Source organism: Pagrus major, chromosome 22, assembly GCF_040436345.1.
Source record: "Pagrus major chromosome 22, Pma_NU_1.0".
Classification (NCBI taxonomy): Eukaryota; Metazoa; Chordata; class Actinopteri; order Spariformes; family Sparidae; genus Pagrus; species Pagrus major.
Window position 1 is genome coordinate 23,359,076 of NC_133236.1, and position 3,433 is coordinate 23,362,508.

The 3,433-nt window shown below is 45.9% G+C and overlaps 1 protein-coding gene across 1 annotated transcript; it reads right to left on the reverse strand.

Moving 5' to 3' along the window:
* Nucleotides 1-507: 507 nt before the first annotated feature.
* Nucleotides 508-3,433, reverse strand: LOC141018453 (E3 ubiquitin-protein ligase rnf146-like). The gene is made up of 2 exons (XM_073493432.1): nt 3,288-3,433; nt 508-2,642 (listed from the first exon to the last, which is right to left on the reverse strand). Exons 1-2 carry the CDS (start codon nt 3,293-3,295, stop codon nt 1,568-1,570), a joined length of 1,083 nt encoding a protein of 360 aa, XP_073349533.1. The 5' UTR covers nt 3,296-3,433; the 3' UTR covers nt 508-1,567.

The window sequence follows — 3,433 nt, forward strand, 5'->3', positions numbered from 1 at the left end:
AACTTCCTAACGACATCAAACTGATCAGAAATAAAGTCTTAAAGACGTAAATCAGGAAAAGTGTGTCTGTAACTATTGTGGTACCTTTAAGATTGTTTTTGTTAATGTTTTGGACTTGGCAGGTAAGAGGTATTAAAGAAAAGCTTATTTGCTCTCTTGCTGATCTCTGCATCTAATTTTAGCAATAGTGTATTTCTGAAAATGTCAAATTATTCCTTTAAATTGACAAAAAATATGCTTTAAACACAGTTAAAAGATTTAGTGTTATGCACTGTGTACACAAACATATCTCAATGGGACTACATAATAGCATGTGGAGCCCTCAGGGATAAAGTGCAACAGCTCCCTCCTGTGGACTCTTAAGGTACACTGCATTCACCCTAACATCAGGACACACATTACCTACAGACCTAAAGAGCCACTTCTGTTTCCACTGTCTTCTTATAATTCTGTAATGTATTCAACTGTGCATTCCTCCACGAAAGAAAAGAAACATCAGCCAAAAAATATGATTTTAAATTAGAGATAAACACCTTTAATAACTTGCCGAACACCACAGAGGCCACACCACACAGACAGAGGTTTGTTTCAGGCCGTTCAGATTTTAAGACACAAACAGTGAAAAGTTGACAGTTAAAATAAAAGCAGCTGGAGCCCGAAGGGAACAAAAAAAACAGAGTATGTGAGGACAGCTCGCGCTCGTCCAAGTACATGTCACTGCCAGCGCTCCGATAGTGGTCCTATCGAGAATACGATGACAAGAAATAGAAATCCAAATGTGTCTCTGCATACACAGCCTAATACTTTCCAGTGGTTCTGCCAGTAGCTTTTCAGCACCCAACAACGCTCACAACAACACAAGCACACGCCATTATTAAAGGACTTTTACACTGAAATAGAGGGAATACAGTCTTCCTCCCCCTCACACACTTAGACATACACATACACACACAAACTCCAGTTTAAATAGTAATTAATTACGTCCTGATTAAAACTTATTAACTTCAAAAAAACCTCATCAGCAAAGCAGGAAAAAGCAACCAGTATAACCCCTCTGGAACTGGTGCATAAGGTGCTACATTTAAACTTGATTTTTAGACCATCAGTCCAAAATTGAGGGGAAAAAAAACATACAAAAATATCAGCCATGTTAACCATGAGCTAAAAGTTCAGAACAAATAAGATTTCAAAGAGGTTGTATTGCTATGTCATAAAGGGATGTAAAGGCAGCGACAGATGGTAGTTTTTGGACAACACGTAGCATGAAGTCGACTTCTTATGCTTCACTACATAGCTTGTTGCTGAGAGCAAAGCAAAACTACCCTTGCATGAACTATAATGTTGGCTGAGACTAGCTTTTATTATTAAAAAAACTGTTTAAATGTAGATCAGGATGATATTTGGCACATGATCGATGGGGGAAACACACGTAGTGGAACAAGCAACAACACATATCAGGTATTTTTTGTTTTGTGGGAAAGATGCATACAGGTTTCTTAACTTTTTTTGCTAACCGATAAAAGCTGAAGAATTGTCATCAGTAGATCAGAACCACTGTCCAGTGTCGTCACACTTCTGTCACAGTGCACTGTCCATCAGGACTACGAGAGCGGAGACTGAGCGTAGAGCTGGAGGGCCCGCCCCTCGGAGGCATTCTGGTTGGCTGGCTCTCTCTTAGCGGTCCATGCCTTTGTCTTCTGCGTGGCATTGCTTCTGCTCTCTCACGCTCCTGTTCCTCCTCACTCTCACTGCTGCCGGATGCATAGTCATACGTCTGCAGCTCGTCGTCTCCTTCCACCTCTTCACCCAGTGGCTGGCTGATTAGGAGCTGGGAGAGAGACTCCTCCAGGGTCGAGGGTGAGGGAGAAAGGGGACTGGGAAGATGCCGCCCCAGGAGTGTTGGAGGTCTAACAGGGGGAAGAGACGCCAAAATCCCAAAGGTTGAAGGCTGCGTTTGACCTGCATTGTCCGATCCATCAGCTGAGCTGACGCGTTCTGTTGCAGCTGGGGTGACAGCCGGCAAAGCAGGAATGGGGACAGGTTCAGGATCTATCCTCAATCCCGCAACTCCCTTCTTTGGGATATCAACAACATCACGCTTTATCTTGCGTCTGCGGCCGTGCTCATTCCGTCGATACTGCACCATGTTCTCCAGGTCAGCCACATAAAGGAACCCTGCAATCAGCATCTCTGTGCTCTTCCTGCCTTTGGAGAAAGCCTCCTCCAGCTCCCGGGTGGTCCTCTCATCATACTGCCACCAGCCGTTGCGCCCCTCATAGTACCAGGCAAAGTCTCCACGGGAAACGCCCCCGGCCCCTATACTCCGGCTCACCCCCGCAGCTGCTGCTTTCAGTTCTTCAGGTGAGAGGAGAACCGGCCGCTCCAGGAAGTCCTCCGGGATTTCTTGCCGGCAGAGAGCACAGCGCTTGCTGTGCCAGGAGGCACCTTTCACGCACAGGAAACAGAAGACGTGGCAGCATGGCAGGCGCACGGGGTGGATGCAGCTCTGCAGGCAGATGGCACACTCGGGGGTGCTGGTGGAGCTGGAGGTGTCTGCAGCACAGGTGTCTCCTACTTCCTCTATCAGCTTGGAGGGAGCCGGTGCATTCAGTGAACAGTCCAGTTCTCCAGAGCCTGCCATACTGCAGAGAGACACACAGCGCTGTCACAACACACACACACACCTGACACGGCTTGTTTACAGTATTACAAAGCTGTAGCTCGTACACATTAATATAATATAATAGACATGCAGTTTGGTGCTGCTGCAACTTGACATGCGCTGCTCTGTTGACAGTTTTGGAAACGCCCTCATGTAAACACAGACTTGCGGTTTCGGCCCAAAACTATACACGTAAAATTAAGTTTCCCAATAATGCTCGTTTATGAAGCTAAATTAAGATACATAAAGTACTTATTATGACCTCATGCGGACGACTTTGCTTCATCAAGGGCTCCTTAACTTTCTGTTTCGCAGAGCTAACGTTAGCTACCCTCCCCACCTAGCTAACAGCTACGCTAACGTGAGCTAACTCGCTAATACTCAAATGTCGCTAAATGAAAATAAACTCACATTCCTGACAGTGATGCTATTAGTTCGTCCGTTTAACGTGAAGCAACACTAGTTAATGTCAAGCTAACGTTGACCCGGGGTTTGCTAACGCTAGGCCAAAGGCTAGCTTGACAGCTGCTGTAGCATATGCAGTTAGCATGTTAGCATGTTAGCATGTTAGCTGTCAGCGCGCTCGCTGCCTCTTAAACGTGTGTATTCATGTAGCGTTGCTCACCTGAACATCAGGAAAGCTCTCGCGGCGTCCTCAGCAGAAGCGCAGGTGGAGATGTTTATAAAACAGCATTTATATTTGGTTGTAAAGTTGTGTACGTCAGGTAACGACTGCGTTACTGTCGGGACATCGTTCAGGTGTAGTGCCGA